Here is a 19775-nt window from a genome sequence, read left to right on the forward strand (position 1 = left end):
TGTTCACTTTTAGGTACAGTATCAAATATTTTAGCAAGTACAACTTCTCTCTATTTCCTCCATTAAAAACAAACATACGATAATGATAATTTATTATTTATTCCCCAGCCACTCTAGGCGACTTCCAACAAAAGATTAAAAATACAAACAAACCCCACAACCTACTTACCTCATATGAACTTGCAGGTGTATGGGGTGCTTACACAGTTATTATTGGCTAGTCTTAAGATAATAGGTAAAATGTAATTGCAGCTATAGCTGATGAATCATCCCCCTTAGATTTTGTGAAACAGGAGTCAAACCTTAATTATTTGTTGGAAAACTGAGATGACCCATTACTAAATAGCTGTATGTATAAAATCTTCCGAAAAATGATTTACTCTCTGATTCTTAAGGTTCAATCAATAACGGATGCAGTTATGGTTTAATAAAACATGCTGACGAATAGTAATTACTGAGGAAAATATTTGGCTCATCAAATATATATATAAAGTTTTAGCTCCCTTTGTTAGTATGTTACTGCAAGTGATGTGAGTGAGTGGGTGGATGGGGAGGTAAGCTCTAGGAAAAGCCTGGTGCTGAATTCATTGTCACCTTTGATGACAGTTTAGAATTTAGAGAGTTGATTTAAGGAAAATTGGCAAGGAGGAAGTAGAGAGCAAAGAATAAACTGGATCCAGTCTCTTTAAAGTTTTTGTTTACTGCCTGTCTAAGGCTTTGATAAAGCTCTGTCATGCCCTTATGCTGATTACCTTCATGTAGAACAAGAGGTATTGACTAATGAATGAATGATGTGCGGTCCTTAGCCCTTGCAGTGCTGCCTTTAAAGAGCATTGTCTTTAATGCACAGAAACCTCTCTCTCTCTCTCTTTACAATTCAGGCTTCTCTGCAGAATGTCAAGCAAGGATCGACACATTGATTCTAGCTGTTCGTCATATATCAAGACGGAACCATCGAGCCCCGCCTCCTTGACGGACAGCATCAATCACCACAGCCCTGGTGGCTCCTCTGACGCCAGTGGGAGCTACAGTTCAACCATGAATGGACATCAGAATGGGCTAGATTCGCCACCGCTCTATCCTTCTGCCCCAGGTCTTGGGGGTAATGGTCCTGTCAGGAAACGATATGATGACTGCTCCAGTACCATTGCTGAAGATTCACAAACCAAGTGTGAATACATGCTGAACTCAATGCCCAAAAGACTGTGTTTGGTGTGTGGTGATATTGCATCAGGGTACCACTATGGGGTGGCTTCGTGTGAGGCCTGCAAGGCTTTCTTCAAGAGGACAATTCAAGGTCAGTGCTTGACTACATTTCTCTGGTCCAAAGAAGCAGAACTCCGCCTTCCTGCTCTTTTTTATCCCTGAAGTTGTTTTGTTACATTTTATTGTGTCCACTCATCCTAATACCATGTTCCAGTGGAACCTGGAGGCAACTTTATAGGAGTGAGGACTCCCTGATTTAATTCTCTCTACTTTTCTTTATTTTGACAGTGAAAGGGTAGGCAAAGATATATTGCAATTGCTTCTCCCACCCTCCTGTCTTACCCACCTCCGAAAGTCAAGAAGCTTTTCAGAGCAGCATTCCATGCATTATCTCAGCGATGAGGAACCTGCGGCCCTCGAGATGTTGGTGAAATACAATTCCCATCACCCCCAATCCTTGGCCATGTTGACTGGGATGGAAAGTGGGAGTCCAATAGTATCTGGAAGGTCACACTCAGATTCCCAATCACTACCTTGTATTTTGCATTAGAAGCATGCCACACATTTTGAAGCACAAAGTGGTGAAGTTGGAGCTGATTTAAGGCACATTCTCCTTTATTGGCTTTGTTTCTATTTGTATTAAAAACTAAACCTAAAGCAGTATAGTGCTCCTTATCCCCAAAATGGGAGGTGTTGGTTTCCAGAGTTAGAAGCCTTAATAGCCTGAGTTTGGTCTGTCTGCGTCAGTTTTTACCTGTAACAACACCCCTCCCAACACTATTATTTATAGTAGCTACAAGGAAAGATCCCACAGCAGGACTACCTGCAAATGCAGGCTTCAGTCCACCTGCACTATTGGCAACAATTAAACCAGTCTCCTCCTTCTGACAACTATTTGCATGGTTATAATTGAAGTGCTTTCCATGTTGCTAGATCAAAAGTTGCCTAGCAACTGGCCAGCCCTCAGCTTAGACAAAACTACTCAGCTGTGTTGGGGCATCTGGCCCAGCTGTCAGGAAACCACTATTCCCGTGCCATTGACATTTGGAAGGGGATAGAAAAAACAGCATCACAATGAATTGTAATAGTAACAAAACACGTTTAATCAATTTGCTGAATGGCATGGGTGAAGGAAACGGGGAGCCAGGCATCTGTGTTTGGAGAGGCTGCAGACAAGGGATGAATATTACCTTGAATACCAGGCATGGAAAAGAATGTGGTCATGTGTAGCTGCAGGTTTTGTTTAGAGAAACAACTGAGTGAATAAGGGAAGCAGGAACACTTTCTGCATAAGTTTGACTTTCTCCACAAGTAAACTTAAACCCATTCCCAACTCTCATGAGAATGCAGGGACTTGTAATTCCCTAGGCCACACTTCCACATATATCCCCACCCTTTGATGTGCATCTTACTAATATTTGGGTAGGCAACCTTTTTGGCTTTGCAGGCCAGATCCCTATTGGATCCTAGCTTTGCCATCTAAATTTGACAGGTGGGTCAGGCTGCCCACCTATCTTTCAATTGACATCACAGTGACATCAAATGACTGGGCACTTTGAAGTCTTCACATTGGGATTTCAAAGCACCATTCAGGTGCTTTGTGCCCTGTGCAATACTTTAAAGCCTGAGGCTTTGCTGCTTATCAGCTGGTGGGTAGTAAAGCTGAAAGCTGCTTTTGTAAATATCAGTTGCATGAATGAGTTCCCTGTGGGGCCAGAGGTCTCCAAGCCCTTCTCTAAAGTGCCACAGTAGGGGTTTTGTTGTCTTTCCCCTCATTCTGTGAATTATAGTAACAGTTGACTGGACTGGCAAATTTGTGTGTATGTGATAGAGGGTGAGGATGGGTGGAAGAGATATTATATAGGAAATGATAATATGAGCCTATGACCAATATCATAGATGCAGCCAGGGGAGGTGGAGTTTATTTACCTCTGTTGTCTCAACCGGTGAAGGCATCTTTCAAACTGAAGACAGTACAATGGCAGTGTTGTACCTAGAGACTGTATAGGTGCTAGATCTGTCACTGCTGTTCTCATGCAAGGAAGGATTAAACAGAGGTTATTGGTTGTCCAGGGCTGACAATAGGCGGAACTTAAGAAGATGCCTTATAAGTCACATCAGTAGTCTATCAGCTCTGTGTTTTCTGCACTCTAGTTTCAAATAGAAGTCTTTCATAGCTCTATCTGGCAATATCAGGAGCTGTATTGAACCTGGTACCTTTTTGCATTCAAAGCAAAAGCTCTGCGGGAGCCCCTATTGTTATGATGTTTACATCCCATAGGTATAAGTGATTTAGCTCCTTGCTGCATTCCTAAGTTTGTAAAAGGTTTCCTTAGCTGCTATAAAATTCTGTGGCATTACCTGGTATGCTCCTGCACAAAGAACATAGCAAAACTCCATACAGTCAATTCCCCATCTGCTCTGGTAACTATAGCATACAGTGACTTTCACCCTCAAAACCTTAATCACAGTTCCTATCTTCTCTGAGTAAACCATCCAGTCAATTTCCCCACCCATAACTCAGTGCCTGCTTAGGGCAAAGCTCAGTTTGCCTTATATGCCCTCTGGGCTCCTCTGCCAGGTGGGATCTCAGCCTAAGGGTGAGTAGCTGATCCATAAGCCAGTGGAATCCTGCTTCTGGGCTGGGAGGGAGGGAGAGGTGGGCAGCAGTTTACCTGCCCAGCCAAAACCTTTGCCATTCACTTCTGTTTGCATGCTGTTAACTCACATTTTCTCTTTTGCCTTAAAAACTGTACCACACATACATACTTACTCCTTGAAGAAGAAGAATCATTGCTGGTGGTTGGGAAAACTTCACCTATCAACTCTTTTAATCTATTACCACTATTGCTGCTGTTCCTCCAAGAAGGGAGATTTTTTTCCCTTGAAAAAACCCCAACATGCTCTTAAGAGTATATACATGCAGTAGCATTAGACCAGGCATCCCCAGACTTGGCCCTCCAGCTGTTTCGGGACTACAACTCCCATCATCCCTAGCTAACAGGACCAGTGGTCAGGGAATCTGGAAAAACACATTTTGTGAAATTGGCAAGAATTTTATTCTAGGTCTCACAATATTCACTAGTGTGGGAAGTATCCCTAGAGAGTTTGACCCCTGTCAATCAAATGTTAGAGATGATAAGCCAGTGACTGATTCTTGTACAACTCCATTATAAAATATAGAATATTTTTCAAGGAATTGGGGAACTGGAGTTTCACTATTTGCTAACAGACCAAGCAACTTTGTTTTGTTTTGTTACATCTTTAGATACAATAATGCTGTGTAGATACCCCCCTGAATCTAGTGAATGCTAAAGAACTTTATCCATGGACACCGGCAGACTTATAAGTAATATGCCCTAACTCAGCAGCACCAAATTAGAAGTGAGTCTGTTGTGATAAAACTTGGAAGGTTTTCAAGGTCCTCTAGTGAATGCAGCAGTTTATTCCAAAGATAAACTGATAAGTGAACAAATAGTGTTGGCAAATTTCACAAAAATTAATGGACAGACTTAGACTCACTGTTCCTTTCAGTAATCATGGGGTGTGGTGGGCAGTATGTCTGGCCTGTGTTGAAACAGTTCTTACTGGTTGCTTTGTTCTCTCTGGAGTTGAATAGTTAGATCTTCTATGAATGGTGCCATTTTTATCTGTTGCAAAACCAATTTGATCTACAAACCTATGAACATTGTATAATAAATATGATATATCTTCAATTGGGAGGGTAGTAAACAAAGATAGGACTAGTTATGTAAATTCAGATAAGCTTTCCTTTGAAATGAAAACTGTAACGTTTACTTCCTGGCTCCACACAAATTCAGCACCTTCCAAAGTGTGTGTTTACCTAACTCAGAGCTAATGCCATCCGTAGCAAATCCAGACGATCTAAAAAATAACTAATTGAGTTGTTTGATCTTATAGGCATTTTTACGTAGCCCTAAGAGAGTGGTTTTTAAATAATAGAGGCCTTGGCTTACCAAATTACATGGACCTTGGCTTCAGTGCAAAGATGGCATACCTGCAGTGAACCTGACACAGTGTCACCTGAATCCATCATTACCTGATTAAATCATTCACCTTCCTTATATAAGTAAAGCCTTTGTATCAGCATTTCCTTCCAAGAATGTTTCAAGCAGGCAATGATGGATCTATTTCACCTGCCTCACGCTATTTCTTGAAATTGATTACCCAACTGAACACTGAAGTAGTTCTCTTCTACCCAAACTTTTAAGTTTTCAGGATTGCTATTATGTGGATGCACAAAACAACAATGGCTTCTGCCTTATTCCACTTATCTGGGAGTAAGCCTCATTGAAGTAAGTGGGATTTACCCTTGGGAAGTAAATGCATGGAGAGCATTGTACTGCAAGTCACTCATCTAACTAGATTCAAAGTGTTGCAGATGTGATATGGTTGTGCCTTAGGGCAAAATTACATCAGACCAACAGATCTGTAGAGGTAAAGGACCCCTGACAGTTAATTCCAGTCACAAACGACTCTGGGGTTGCGGCACTCATCTCGCTTTACTGGCCGAGAGAGCCAACGTTTGTTCAAAGACAGTTTTTCCGGGTCATGTGGCCAGCATGACTAAGCCGCTTCTGGCAAAACCAAAGCAGTGCACGGAAACGCCGTTTACTTTCCCGCCGGAGCGGTACCTATTTATCTACTTGTACTTTTTAGGGTGCTTTTGAACTGCTAGGTTGGCAGGAGCTGGGACCAACAGATACCTGAATATATTTACCATTTCCTTAAGTTTTTTGGCAAATAGCCATGGTGTGTGGAGGATTTCCAAACTGGGAGGCCTTTTTAATCCCTTCTTCCTGCACAGTTTCCACAATTAAAATATCCCCTCTCCATGGCTGCTATTTACCAAAATTATGTGAAACAGCAGATCTAGTATCTCATCTAATTTAGCCCTCATATCCCTTCTTGATTTGGAGTCAAGGAGAGGGGAGGTGATCCTTCACTTAATTCTGATTGATGTCCAGGATATGGTATGAGATGTTAAGTGCTGTTGAATTAATCAGAAACCCAGAATGTCCAGCATGGCTGCATTTGATTTCAAAAGAAGAAACTTCTGACAAATGAAAGGAAAGAGAAAAAGAGAGTAATTTTTTCAGTGTGCTCAGAAGTTATTTTGAATATACTAAATAGATGATCAGATAAAATATATATGTACAAACAGCTCCAAGGAGATGTCAGCTTAGTAAATGAGCAGGGAAAGATATAAAAGGTAAGAAAGCTGTGCTTTAAAAGCCTTGGTCAAATGGGTAAATAAAGGGGCCACAAACTCTGCCAAAAACAAACCTAAGAAAAAGCCAAGCAAACAAACAAACAAACAAACAAATAAATAAATAAATAAATAAATAAATAAATAAATAAGTGTACTTACTTATGAAGTGTACTGTATACACCCTTGATAGCCCCACAACAAAAAGGATATAATGGAGATAGAAATTATGCTGAAAAATGACAGCCAGAATGATTCAATATTAGGGGCACATTCCATATGGAAATGGGGGAAAGCATTTGAAGTGTTTAATTTAGATTACTGGTTTAGGGTTGGAGAGAGACAGCATAGAGCAGGTGTGAGAAGTCCTCCCTTCCCCTTGAAATCTGCATTTCTTGCGGTAAGTGATCAATGCCTGTATGCCACTGATGGGCAGAGCTAAGGACTAAAGAGGAATGGCAGGAAAAGAGTTCTTCAGCGGAACTCTGCAGCCAGACACCTGGAGATCTCCAAGTTCCAGATTCTGAAGACTTGTGCTCCATATTTGGACCATGATCTGGAGGTTCCCTATTCCTGCCATTGTTTGTTTTGTTAGATTAGTAATAACATGGGGATACAGTGGTGCCTCGCAAGACGAAAAGAATCCGTTCTGTGATTCTCTTCGTCTAGCGGTTTTTTCTTCTTGAGAAGCATGCCCATTGACGGATTAGCGGATTAGCGCTATTAGCGCTATTAGCGGCTTTTAGCGGCTTTTAGCGGCTTATCTGCTGATCGGATCAGCTGATAAGCGGCTTAGCGGCTTAGAAAAAGGGGGGGAACCCCGCAGGAACTCGCAAGGCATTGTCGTTTTGTGAAGCAAGCCCATAGGAAATTCGTTTTGTGAAGCACCTCCAAAACGGAAAACTCTTTCGTCTAGCGAGTTTTCCGTCTTGCGAGGAATTCGTCTGGCGGGGCACCACTGTATTTGTTGCCCTCTATCTTCATAATGCTAGAATTTGAGGGTCACTGGTGAAATTGTTGGCAGTAGATTCAGGACAGACAAAAGAAAATACTTTCACAATATATAATTTAACTGATGGAATTACTGCCATAAGATGCCACACGACTAAGCTTATCCTTAGGTAACATTAAACAGGCATCAGAAAGATAGGTCTAATGCATGAAATTTGGCTAACAATCTGGGACATCCACCATTTATTTATTTGTTTAATCAACTTACAGACGGCTTACTATATATAAATATATTGAGCTGACTTACAGTGATGAGTCAAAGACTTGAAAAGACCAAAGAGCCATGAGGTCTAAAAGAGCTCAATACATATATACAGATAATATAAATAACAAGCAAATAAAGTCATCATAACTAAATGACAACACCTGGACTGTAAAATACTGAAAATAGTAACCAGTACAAGCCAGCAGTTGATAGTCAGGAAATTCTCAGACAAAAAGATACATTATTTTTTTTAGAAGGTAGTTGAGACATGCTGTGGATGGAGCCTCCCGAACAGTAGGGGGTGACAACATTCTAGAGAACAAGGAAGGCCCACTTCTATATTGCCACTAGATGGCAATCTGTGAGTCACAGTTCATCCCCTGGAGTCTCTTCCAATCTCACTGACTACACTTGCCTATATTGGGAAGGCAATCTGCTAATTACCGTATTTTTCGCTCTATAAGACGCACCAGACCACAAGACGCACCTAGTTTTTGGAGGAGGAAAAAAATATTCTGAACCTCAGAAGCCAGAACTGCAAGAGGGATCGCTGCGCAGTGAAAGCAGCAATCCCTCTTGCTGTTCTGGCTTCTGGGATAGCTGTGCAGCATGCATTCGCTCTATAAGACGTACACACATTTCCCCTTACTTTTTAGGAGGGAAAAAGTGAGTCTTACAGAGCAAAAAATACGGTACTTGGTCCCAAGCTTATTGATGCTTTTGGATTATGGTGCTGGAGGAGACTCTTGAGAGACCCATGGACTGCATGAAGATCAAACCTATCCATTCTTAAGGAAATCAGCCCTGAGTGCTCACTGAAAGGACAGGTTCTGAACCTGAGGCTCCAGTACTTTGGCCACCTCATGAGAAGAGAAGACTCCCTGGAAAACACCCTGATGTTGGGAAAGATTGAGGGCACAAGGAGAAGGGGGCGACAGAGGACGAGATGGTTGGACAGTGTTCTCGAAGCTACTAACATGAGTTTGACCAAACTGTGGGAGGCAGTGGAAGACAGGAGTGCCTGGCGTGCTCTGGTCCATGGGGTCATGAAGAGTCAGACATGACTAAACAACAACAACAACAAGCTTAGGATGCAGTATTCTCCTGTATCCCAGTTGTGACTAAACAACAACAATGAGCTTAGGATGCAGTAGTCTCCTATATCCCAGTTGCTGAAGGTCTTAGAGCAGGAAAAGGCTGTTGCCATCGTGCCCTGCTTATGAGCTTCCTGGAGGGATCTGGCTAAACCAGTGTTGGAGGCAGGCTGGTGGACTAGATTGGTCTGATCCTGAAGGAACCTTATGCAATATTTTGTACAAGCCACAAGGATAGTCTTCCTGTGTATATTGAACCTATTATTGCTGTTGTGATTGCACAGAGTAATCTGATTGTGCAGGTGTCTATGTTATGCCCACATTATTTCTCCAGCGGTTGCCTGCTGCCTTGTTTATACAAAGGCAAATGGCTGCATTGCTTGTCCAGCACTATTTTTTTCTAGCATTTGAGATCGCCAAAACTGTCTCATAAGTTTAATTTTCTTTGGTATTTTTCTGCTGTCCTTCTCATGTCTATAGCACACATCTCTACACACTATACACAGAGAAGGAGTACCGTGCTATGAGTGCTGGATCAACTTGCATGGATATCAGCCAAAGAATAAAATTTGGCTGGAACATACTTTGTTTGGTCATGCAGAAAGGCCTCTCTGATTACTGGGCAATAGCACAAGAGTGTAGCTTGTGCCTGGCCCTTTAAAGCCAATGAGAAACATTGGAAAGAAGAAGCATGGCTTATTAATAGCACAGAAGACAGTAGCCCTGGCCAGTGCCATTATTATTATTAGAGCTGTGACTGCTTTGAACTTTGATTTTGTTACATGCACAGCTGGCCTGCAGAACTCAAATCAGAAGCCATGCATCTGTAGTCTTAGTCAATAAATAAAATTAATAACCACCTCACCGACTCTTGGAAGTTTTTGTCATCGGTGAAAAGCTTAGAGCAGCCCCAGCAGTTGCTTATCCAGCCTTTGCATGACTACCTTAAGTGAAGGAAATCACACTACCCCACTAGGTATTTAGTTTCATTGTCTGATTACTCTTGTCATTCTGGTAATGTTTAACTAAAATCTAGCCTCCTGTAACTTAACTGGAGCCCTGGCTTCTGGGGCACCAGAAAACAAGCCTTTAGCTTCCTCTGTGCGATGGCCTTTTAGATATTTGAAAAGTGTTATCACATTCCCCCCTTATTCTTCTCTAAACAATGTTTCACACAGTTGTACCTTGGATCCCAAACGCCTTGGTACTCGTCCGTTTTGGCTCGTGAACGGCACAAACCCTCACAAAAGTGAGTGTTCCGGTTTGCGAACGTTCTTTCAAACTCGAACATCCGACGGGGCTTCTGCAGCTTCCGATTGGCTGCATGAGCTTTCTGCAGCCAATCGGAATCCACACCTTGGTTTTGGAAGTTGAACAGACTTCTGGAATGGGTTCCGTTCGACTTCCAAGGTACCATTGTACTTATATTTTGATACATTGCTCATAAACTCTTTCACCTTAGTCACTCTCTTTCAAGGCTGCTTTCTCCCTAACAACCTGGTTTAAGTTGAACTTGTAACTGGGTTCCATTCTTCATTGCAAAAGCCTTTAAAAAAAGCATGTCAGAAAACCAACATGGAATTTTTACATATACCGTAGTTCATTTTCACCACCTCCATTGCTGGAGGCTTAACTTAAACTTTCAGTGGTCATGCCCTTGAACAGACCAAAAACGTTCTGTATTTAGGCCTTACCTTCCACTATACAAAGTCTTGGAGCACCCATTGGCTGTTTACTTCCCTCAGAGCACCCTCAGACTATGCACCTGCTAATTATGGAAGAGTGCAATCCCATCCAGAACATGATTTCTAATTTCTAGACCCAGATGTCACCCACCCACAGTGTCACATCCCAAGCGTCATCAACTCAAGTTTGCCTCCCCTTCTTTGATTTTGTGTGTGTCCAGTTTTTAATAGGGACTAATTTTATTTGTAGAACCATATGTCATTTTCCTTTGTCCCTCTTAAGAAATAAAACCATTGCTTGAAAATTCCACAAAAACACTAAAAATAAACATTCCTGGGTATGTGGAGCAAGAACAGAAACTAATCTGACACAGATCTCATTGCATTTTCACAACACAGGGCTTTGTCCTAGTGAATATATTTTTATTGTAAGATGTAACACTACATTATTCACGTCTTAAGTGCCAAACTGTAAAAGTCCATCGTGCCACTGAAAGGAAGATACAAATTGTGCCCTGGCACTCTGTTATTCTCTCAGTCAGCTAATGCAAGAGTATAAAATGGTCAGTGAAAAAATTATATCGCCTCCAAACTAATTGTACAAAAGACTTTTTAAAATAAGTAACCAGCGTGTAGGGCTCTGAAAGTCAGCCAGAAGAGATTATAAACTGCTCTATCATTCTTGTCAGCTCTAGTAAAAGCCTTAAGCTGCCCAGCTGATTTTGTTCCTTGTGTAAAGTAGGTTCATTCAAGTTTGCACCAGGTACAGGTTTGCCCTCGTTTAGTGTGTCTAGTTACGGAAGTATTTATTTTTATTTATGTCATAAAATTTATATAATGCCTGATTGCAAAAAAAAAACCCACCTCAAAGTAGTAGTAGAAGAATAAAACAATGAAATTATCAGTAAAAAAAACAACCCAGCTAGAAGCAGCTATTTAAAATGTTCAAAAATTAATTAAAATCAACAGTAAGCTAAAAACTAGATTAAAGAACATGCCAACATTGTACATATTTGGATAGATTTGCCCAGACAGAAACATTAGTAGGTGCCAAAAAGAGTGTATTGTTCTTCTTGACAGCCTGTAACATTTGTATACATCTTAGTCTACATATCTATGGAGAGAAAACTTATAGGCAGATTTTCTGGAGGTTCTTCAAATACATTTTGATGTCTCTATAGCACGATGATTAACTTGTGAGCCTCCAGATACTTGTCTGATTACCAGCTATCCTCAGCTGCGGCCAGCATAACCAGTAGCTGGGGGTGATGGGTGTTATAGCCTAACAAAAATCCTGAGGACCACAGGTTAGCCATCCCTGTTCTACAGTTTGTAATAAACTAAAGAAGAACAAGACAATAAAAGAAACCTTAGATATTCAGGGTACATGAAATTTGGACTCTTATTTAAATCTATGTAATATTGTAATGGATGCATGGAACAGCACAATTTTAGTATAACATTCTTTTTCATTTTAAGACAAGTACAAAAAATGAAATAGGACTTTTTATTTGTGCAAGTATCAACCTATGTTACCAGATAATCTACTTCAGCATCTATGAAACAATGGGTCCTTGATCCATGCTTAAAGCTTTTAAAAACTGGCCATATTTGGGAAATGTTGGAAAATTTGGACTAGTGGTTCAGTATAGATCAACAGAACCACATATTTAAGAATGCATTCATCATGCTAGTTTTATTTTACCCCTGTTTGGAAGGACCAGTTTTCTATAGTGACAGTGTGGTAGCAATTCATATTTATTAAATTCTAAATGTATATATTACTTACTTGGACAAGCTGTTTTCAACAGACAGCCTAAGATATTCATTTAAAACACCAATTAGAAAAATAAAAACATTGATCTGCCCCCCGCCTCCAGTTCCCTAGAAGTCCAGACTACAGGCCACTGTGGGTTAAGGAGACTTAATTTGTTGAGGTTTGTTTTTCTTGCATTGGCCTGTGAGATGCATCTTTGTAAAAAATAAAATAAAATAAAATAGAAAAACTGGGGTCCACATGGGTTGACAAAACAGAAATGTAAGTGAGAATTGCACTATGTGAAATGGTTATATTATACCAGAAAATCGGGAATGGAGCCCAGCCCACCATGTGGCTTTTGACCAAGCATCAGCACAAATAGAAATACCACTTACATCCTAGTCAAATATGAAGTTGGTTTCTTCTCCCTGATACCAATACATCACCACCTCCATATATCTTCTGGCTCAGGGAAGTTTAGGAAAAGACTGGCACCTGATATTCAGCTGGAACTTCAGGCTGCATCTAATCTTTTATGCCGTGTTCATTGTTGCTACCACCTGTTGATATACATCAAAGCAGATGAATTACTAACTGGGCACTTCTTGATTTTCCTGAGCCTGTAATGTGAATGTAAAATATATGTTGCTTAGAACAGATGTTTAATTTAAAAATAGCTCTGTGGCACTATTTATTCTTCATTAGCAACAGTTGCACATGCACACAATAGAGAGAAGTTCAAAGGCGCATTTTGTTGTTGTGTGAAAATGTGCTGAGACAGTATCACATGCCAAAATAGGCAAAGCAGGATTGTTCCTGACTTGAAAAGAAATGGCTACACTCACCCTATGTAAACACACTCTGTTAATGACTGGTTTTTCATATAAACCTAGGGCCAAACTAGATATGACATCAAGCATACCTTTATCAACCATGCCAAGGTTTTTACAAGAATTAACATGAAGTGTTAACCTGATCAGGATCATGGCAGCATAGGAAAGGATTAAATCCTCCCCCTCTGCATGTTGTAGTTCCAGTGAAAACCATATTTAGCTTGGTCATTTCAATATACGTTAGATTATATGCTCAAGATTGTGGGTGCTTGATTTCATCTTGAGTCAGGCATGCTATAAGCTGCACAGTAACCCAAATGTATGTGCAGTGTTTCAAATGATGGAACCACCAAATCTACTGGAGGCAGACAAAACAGTGAAGTTCATATTAGGGGAAAGGAAAGCTTTGCCCCACATATTAGATTGCTGAAAGGGGGGTGAGGAGTATATTCCACATTATATAGGATCCTTAACATGTTTTCTCTAAAGTATACTCTATTGATTTTGATGGATTTAATGTTCAAGGAAGTAGATTAAGAATTACAGCCTTGCTTTAACTTCCAGTGTACCATTCAGTTATAATTTGTAAGTGAAAAGTGTGTTCCCCTGCCCTCCAAATAACCACAGGATCCAACAGTGGTGGTGGTGGTGATGGGGCTACGTGTATCAAGATGGGAGAAGCCTTACATCCCTTCATCCTCTTCTGACACCATGCAAATTCATTGAATTATTGTGCTCCTCCCGGTGGCTGTGTATTCCACTTCTATAGTGGATTTGGCTGACTTACACAGACCAGATAAGATGGTGCAAAAGATTTCAGTTCCCAGCCCCACCCCAATATGTGTTGAGTTAAAATACTAATTTAGTGCACTGTTTCTGCTGAGCATTTAAATTTTATGGCATGTGGGGCTCTCTTACCACAAATATATAACTATTTTGCAGCATCAGTGGCATGCATAGTATTATTCTTTGTTGAGTTAGCAGTTGCAAAGCATTTGAATCTTTGTACAATCCTGCAATCCGCTAATGTGATATTTAATGAGGAGACATCAGTCTGGAGAAAGGTAGTCAATATAAATCAGTGTTTACAAAGTGTGATTAACTCTGAAATATTTCATCACTGCTGTGGTCCCAGGCAGACTCTATGCTAATTACGAGAATCTGTGCATGTTTCAGGGGACTTCCGTGGACTCTGAGTGCAGCAAACATGGAGCAGCAAAATTGCAATTATGCCTGGACTGTCTCTGATGACAATTTATGCATTTGGTGTGATGACCTCCCACTTCCCAAGAGAGCAATAAACAGAATGCATTTTCATTAAGATACTAATGCACTTAATCACAGGGGGAAAGGGTTAGAAAGTAACAAAATACCTTTAAAGCGAGATGGGGCAGCGCTGATGAGGAGAGACGTTTTTATTCTTCCCCTGAAGTACTAACATCACAAACAGCATCATTCTGAGTGTAACTGTGAATTTCAGGTTATGTACAAATACAGCAAACAGCTGAGCTTATACTACAAATATTGCATTGGGCAAGTTAAGAAAAAGAATCCTGCTAGATCCATCAAGCCTAGCATCTGTTTCCTACACTGACCTATGTGATGCCTCCAGGAAACAGAGCATTATTTTGTTTAACTCTGTTATTATTTATTCATGTTGTTGTTGTTGTTGTCCCCCCCCCCCCATGGAACACTCTCCAGTGAGGCCTGCTTGGCACCAACTCTTATTATATCTTTGGGTGTAAGTTGCTTTGAGGGGGGAGAATTTTTTTTTTTTGGCTCCTAGTTAAAACCATTCTCTTCTCATAAGCATCTGATGTAATATGCTGAACTGAATACTATGGCTTATATGATGTGGTTGCTTCTTTCAGAAGCTGCTAATATTAATGTTTTCTTTTTGGAGGTCAGTTTGGGTTTGGTTGTGTTAATTATTCATGTCTTTTTTATATTTATGCTTTAAATTTGCTGTATGTCATCTAGAGACTGGTGATAGGGGAATAAAAAAACAAAGTACACTTTTAGCAATAAAGACACTTTTTTGGCAATATCTATGCTTCCATGACGAGAACTTGATCGCTAATAATCCTCAATGGTTTCCTCTCTTTTTTTCTTCACCCTGAACGCCACAGGTAACATAGAATACAGCTGCCCAGCAACAAATGAATGTGAAATTACAAAACGCAGACGCAAGTCCTGCCAAGCCTGTCGTTTTATGAAGTGTCTAAAAGTTGGCATGCTGAAAGAAGGTAAGGTGGATTGTGTCTTAAGTACTTGTTTAAATAGTTGTGAGCTGACCTGAGTGCTGCTCAGATTTCAGAAGGCCAGGAGATACATTTGCTTTTTGTAGAAATAACTAAAACAAAACAAAGCAATTTATCTTCCCAAACAATGCTGAGAACTGCAGTCCAGTTCATGCACAACAGTCAGTCGGTGTGATCCTCACCAAGCGTGGGCCCTACTGCTGAAAATGCTCTGGGGTTTGTTGTAATGCTACAGCAAAGTACAAATCCAGTATAAGAGAACTAGAAATTGGAAGCAGAACTAAATAGAGCCAGCACTACTTATTTCCCTCTAATACAAATACCTTCTTGAAACACTAATCGCCTAAAAGTCTGGAACGAACTGGCCAGATGGTATTCCTTGGAGGAGGAGTTCTAAAGGGCAGTGCCACTGTGGAAAAAGTCCTAGAAAAGCAATGTGCTGAATCTCCAGGAGTTGTCATGATCGTAAGAGGAAATATGTAGGAAAAGACATTCCTTTAAGCACCCAGGACGCAAACCATTAAGGCTTTTAGGATCAGAACTAGCTATTGGAATTAAAATTACAGGTGTGTCACAATAGAACAAAACTGTTTTCTTTTGTTTGTTGTTCTACTTTATTTTTGAGGTTTGTTTGTGCTCATCTTCTATCAGAGATGCATCCGGGACTCAGTATGTGCCATAAATTTCTGCTCTTATCCAGTGAAATCAATATCAAGCTGTCCCAATAAAGAATGCTGTGTGTTGAGCAGTTGCTTTAAGGTGCAGTTTGCAGTGAAAAATAATTTGATTTTCAGTTTAGAAAGTGAAACTCACACTTTTTACTGCACATAATCAGTTTCCTCTCAACTGCTGTTCCAAAAAGAATATGGGCTGACAGAGATGGCAGAAAAAATTAGGCCTATCACACACCTACAGACATATTCTTATTGGATTATACTTACTAAGAATAAACCTCATACTGTGTGTGGTTGCTTTGGCAGACGCTATGATCATGTGAGCCAAAGCCTGCTGCCTTTAGTCTTACTCCGGAAAAAATCCTGACTAATTCAGTGGATTTTGCTTCACTAAGAGATACAGGATTTGCCTTTTTTATTCAGAACTGGAAAGGGCTTCATCTGTGTGGAACACCTAATTTGTTTCATACTACAAAATTGTATTACGAAAACCTTAATGGAAGTGTTAGATGAACATGAAAAAACATACTTGAATATGAGTTCTTTTCAAACAGACTGCACTGTTCAGCATACTTGGCCAGCTGGAATAGAAAACCATTGTTAAGGCTGACTCACAATACCATTTAGCGTGATGCTATTGTTTTTGCCACCATGTAGTGAAATGATTTTAAATTAACCCAAGTTCCCCATGACATCCAAACACAGGAACTGTTTAAACTATGGTTAGTGTGAACAAGCCATAATATGAAAGCACAGATTGATAATGGGGAACTGTAGTTAGTTTAAAATTAAAAGCGGAAGTCTTTATCTCCTTTTCCCAGTGTGAAAAAAGAGAAGAATGGAAAGTGGAGCAAGCGTAGCCCAGTTCATTCTCATAGAAGGAAACCGTACTTTCCCATTACATCTGAATTGAGACAATGTCTTTCTGAAAGTAAATAAAAATGAAAGAATTAGTCACAATCTTTAGAAAAACTGAGTACTCGAGGGTAGTCTTCACACTTTCCATTTGCTACCAGTAGCATTAAAAATCAGAAAAATCAATTCTGAAGGCAAACTTTTCTGGATTTGCACATTATGGGATAATTGGCCTTTGACGCGGGTGGCGCTGTGGGTTAAACCACAGAGCCTAGGACTTGCCGATCAGAAGGTCGGCAGTTTGAATCCCTGCGACGGGGTGAGCTCCTGTTGCTCGGTCCCTGCTCCTGCCAACCTAGCAGTTTGAAAGCATGTCAAAGTAAATAGGTACCGCTCAGGCGGAAAGGTGAACGGCCTTTCTGTGCGCTGCTCTGGTTTGCCAGAAGTGGCTTAGTCATGCTGGCCACATGGCACAGAAGCTGTACGCTGGCTCCCTCGGCCAATAAAGCGAGATGAGCACCGCAGCCCCACAGTCGGCCACGACTGGACCTAATGGTCAGGGGTCCCTTTACCTTTACCTTTACATTTAAGCATGTGTTTGATACATCAATATTATGCTCATGAGAAATGCTAGAAGTTAAGAACAGACTAGAGACCAGGGCTGTGTATCACATCAGGTTGAGAACATGCAGCAGTGCCCAACTTTGGTAACGTGACCGTACTATTATTCATAGGGGCCAATTTCTGAGGCTAACAGGAGGTGTCACCCTTTTTCACTCCTTGGCTCCACTGTTCAGTCTGCTCAGGTTCTTGTGGTTCTTGTTTATATCTCAAGACACATCACACAGCTCAATGTGTTTTTGACACTATTCTTTTTCACTACTACTAGAATGCTAATGTGTGGATTTTTATTTAAGAACTGTGAAATAGAGCCAATCTCTATGGGGGGGGGTGTTAAGTGAAGTTTATCATTTCTATAAAAATGTTGGTTACATGGGACTTACACAGGATTGACTCACTGTGTCTCCAGTGTGTTTTTAATGTATAGACCAAATATTTTAATCCCATGCAGCATGTCAGACATCATGCTGGATGAAATCTATTCAAAAGTAAACCTGCTCAATTCAATTACCAGTGAGTAATAAAATTTACTGTTACATCCGCCACATTGGCTGCATCAGTTGTTACAAGCTGATGGCACAGTGTGACTAAAAACTGACAGCCTAAATCTATTTACTTTATTTTTTTAAAAAAAGAAATTAACTACAATACCTGAAATAAAATCAAATTTCAGCAGCTTTGATTGAAACCTCTCTCTTCTTGAACTTTACTTGAGAACAACATTCACTGTGCTTCTTATGTAAACTTTTGCACTAAAGCAATTGGGATTTAGTCGTAACAGAAAAAGAGCCCTAGTGAATTGGACCAAAGCCAGCATATTGCTTTCCATGCCCAGCAAGATACCACTTTGAAATGCCATATACTTGGAAAACACTTTTGACCTTTCCATTACAAAATTCCCACTGCAGAATGAAGTCATATGTGTGAGAGTACCTTTCTGAATATATATAATATAGTGTAGAATGCGGCTGCTGGGCTCCTCAAAGGATCATCCTACCTTGCAGCCCCTCTTTTGTGGTTGCCAACATGCTACCTAATCCACCTGAAGGTTTTACTTTTGGCTTTTAAGATTACCGGTATTTTAAATAATGCCTTCTTTCATATGAACCTGTTCATTTATTAAGATCTTTGATGGTTCCATGGCCTGCTTTGGTCTATCTAGCAATAGCCACATTCTTAAAATGGCACCTATAGTATGGAACAGTCTCCTCCCACTAGAGAGCCTGCAAGCATCTTCAGTGATGTATTTTTGCAGGGAATTAAAAACCTTTCTTCGTTCTCCCAAGTCTTTACTGGACCTTAATTTTTCCATGCGCTGATTTCCTCTTTATTTATGTATTTAGTTTACTACTTTGTGGTATATAAGATAATAAGATAATTTATTATTTCTACTCCATCCATCTGGCTGGGTTTCCCCAGCCACTCTGGGCAGCTCCCAATTGAATATTAAAAACACAATACAGCATTAAACATTAAAAACTTCCCTAAACAGGGCTGCTTTCAGATGTTTTTTAAAAAGTAGGATAGTTGCTTATTTCCTTGACATCTGATGGGAGGGCATTCCACAGGGCAGGTGCCACTACCGAGAAGGCCCTCTGCCTGGTTCCCTGTAACCTCACTTCTCACAGTGAGGGAACCGCCAGAAGGCCCTCGGCGCTGGATCTCATTTATTATATGTGTATTTTGGTGTGGTTGATTATATAGTTGTCCACTGCTTTGATAAATAATGTGAAAAGTGGTGTATAAGTCTTTTAATAAATAAATTATAGAAATAGACATTATTTATAGATATAGCTTCAGGTGGAACCCACAACTAACTGTTGAAATGAGGAGTGTTCCTGTTAAGGGTGCCAGCCAGCCATATCACCTTCCAGGATACTTCATTCAGTTCCATTTCTCCACCACCACCTGTTATTTTTTCTTGTAGTCAGCCAGCTAGCATTCTGTGGCCGCCGAGCATGCTCAGTTCTCATTTGACTGTTTGGGGGTTCTTCCTTTCCTTGGTTTGCTCTTCTAAAGGTTTTTTGTTCTTCTGCAAACCTTGGGGTTTCCCGTTGGTGATGCTATTTTGGCTACGCAAGGATCAACATTTGGAGAATGAGTTTGATATTGGTAAGATATAAGCCAATATACATGTCTAGGGCAAAATCACACTCTTTTATCTCACACTTTCTCTAAGGCATTTGCCGGGGGGGGGGGGGTTATTTATTCAGTTGTGTATTTTTCCAAACCAGTCCTGTGGGTTCTCTGGGTGGTAAATGATAAAGCAATAAAATACAGCAAAAAAAAAAATGCAACCACTGAAATCTAAACACTGAGCACAGCAAGTAGACATCAGCCT

At 40.4% G+C, this 19775-nt stretch overlaps 1 protein-coding gene and 1 long non-coding RNA gene across 34 annotated transcripts in view; one reads left to right on the plus strand and one right to left on the minus strand.

Moving 5' to 3' along the window:
- ESRRG (estrogen related receptor gamma) overlaps positions 1-19775 on the plus strand; it is a 476442-nt gene that overhangs the window by 327355 nt on the left and 129312 nt on the right. For all 33 annotated transcript variants that reach the window (XM_083494560.1, XM_083494553.1, XM_083494561.1 and 30 more), the window contains 2 exons: positions 882-1297; positions 15153-15269. In XM_083494560.1, coding sequence (XP_083350686.1) covers positions 882-1297; positions 15153-15269 — 533 coding nt within the window. The remainder of the gene's footprint in view (positions 1-881; positions 1298-15152; positions 15270-19775) is intronic.
- Positions 1-19775, minus strand: part of LOC310702914 — a 172364-nt gene that overhangs the window by 123641 nt on the left and 28948 nt on the right. The window lies entirely within an intron of this gene.

This window comes from Podarcis liolepis (genome assembly GCF_965112155.1).
Source record: "Podarcis liolepis genome assembly, chromosome: 3".
NCBI classification, from domain to species: domain Eukaryota; kingdom Metazoa; phylum Chordata; class Lepidosauria; order Squamata; family Lacertidae; genus Podarcis; species Podarcis liolepis.